This window comes from Rhinolophus hipposideros, assembly GCF_964194185.1.
Source record: "Rhinolophus hipposideros genome assembly, chromosome: X".
NCBI classification, from domain to species: Eukaryota; Metazoa; Chordata; class Mammalia; order Chiroptera; family Rhinolophidae; genus Rhinolophus; species Rhinolophus hipposideros.
Genome location: NC_138046.1, coordinates 67,844,958 through 67,846,643, shown reverse-complemented (window position 1 = coordinate 67,846,643; position 1,686 = coordinate 67,844,958). Strand labels below are relative to the sequence as shown.

General features: G+C 34.2%; 1 protein-coding gene across 1 annotated transcript; it reads right to left on the bottom strand.

The window, feature by feature from the left end:
* Positions 1–624: 624 nt before the first annotated feature.
* On the bottom strand, positions 625–1,044 carry LOC308494910 (cytochrome c oxidase subunit 7B, mitochondrial-like). Its single transcript, XM_081042884.1, has one exon. The coding sequence runs from the start codon at positions 973–975 to the stop codon at positions 730–732; it is 246 nt and encodes an 81-aa protein (XP_080899010.1). The 5' UTR covers positions 976–1,044; the 3' UTR covers positions 625–729.
* Positions 1,045–1,686: the final 642 nt, after the last annotated feature.

Here is a 1,686-nt window from a genome sequence, read left to right as displayed (position 1 = left end):
CTTGGGGTTAGGGATGAAGTTGAGGGAAGAAGAAAGATGAGGGTGGCCATAAAAGGATAATAAGATGGATCTTTTTGATGATGTAACTTTTTTTTTTAATCTAGACTATATCAATATCCTTAACAATATTATATTGTATTTTCTTTTTGGGTAAAGTTACCATTGGGACAACTAGATAAAAGTCACACCTGACTTCTATGTGTTATTTATTATAACTGCCTGTGACTGCAGTTATCTCAAAAAAATTAAAACAAACAAATGGTACTCTGGTTACAAAATTACAAGAGTCTGAGAGAGAGAAAGAAAGATTGATTCTCTGATTAATTATCCCTCAATAAAAAAAATCATGTAAATGCTTTCATTTTTTAGTGTTGACATACACTGACATACATATTTCAAAATATTACACTGATAAGTCTCTTAATGTATCAATTTTAGCCACTATTTTCTAAATATGTATATAGCAAAAGTTATAATAAAATAATCAGAGTTTACCAATTTATGTTTGTGTAAGTATTGCTTACAGCAGAGCCTAGTAAAATTCTATGATTGACTTTTCTCGCTTGTATATGTTTTATTTATCCTGAAGTTTTTTTTTCTTTTTTTGAAGGTTTCAAATGCACTTTATTTCTTCAATCATGCCATATTTTAATGGCTACACGATGCTTTCACTTGGCATCAATTATGAGTTGGTTTTGAAACAATTCAGTATTATGCCAATTGGGATGATTACTGATCTGGCCATTCCTTTGGGGTGACTCTGCCAACAGGGGACAGGTTCCATTCTATTCCAATTTGTATTGCTGTATATGTCCATGTAGCAACACAGAAAGTGACTCCACTAGCTAAAACAGCATTACCATATTTGTCATGGAAATCAGGTGTCCGTTTCTGGTGAATCTGCCTTGCCATTGTTTGCTGAATACTTCGAGCTGGGAGACGACTTAATGCATTTTTGGCCAAGGGAAACATCATGAAGCCGAAGCCTGAAGACAGAACTGCAGTAGATGCAGCTGCTGGTTTGTTGAACTTCACGTCAAATACCCTTGCCTATCCTGAAATTAATAATTGAATTTTTGGATCACTTTCATAATAGTCCAAATATATATTTCTACTTTTACGTGATTCATCATACTTTGACAAACATGTGAATTTTCATGGTGTTCTATTATGTTAAATTTATTTACTCCCTTTATTTTCTCGAGACCTTATTCCTGCAGTCCTTTGTCCTCTTGGTCCAATCTAAGTTATTTGCTTTCCAGGCCTGTTATGTTGATGGTCTCCTCTGCTTCACTGCTGCACTGTTTTCTGGAGTCCAGCTCTTTCTCTTTCTTGGTTTATTCCATCACTTTGCTGGATCACCTTCGTCAGTAGATTCTTAAGAAAAGCTTCCATAGAATGCAAAATTTGTGAGTCTTTGCTTGTTTAAAAATATCTATATTTGACCATCACACCTAAATGTTAGTTGTACTAAAGGCTTTAAATCCAGGTACTATAACATGAAGATAGTGCTTTATTGATTTGTACTGTATAATGTGACTTTTGGGAAATCCCATGTCATTCTGCTTTTCATTCCTTGCTATATGAGGTTTTCTGGTTGTGTGTGTATGTGTGTGTGTGTGTGTGTGTGGTGTGTGTGCATTATTTTATTGTTGATGATGTTTTTTTCTAATTTGCTGAGCATTT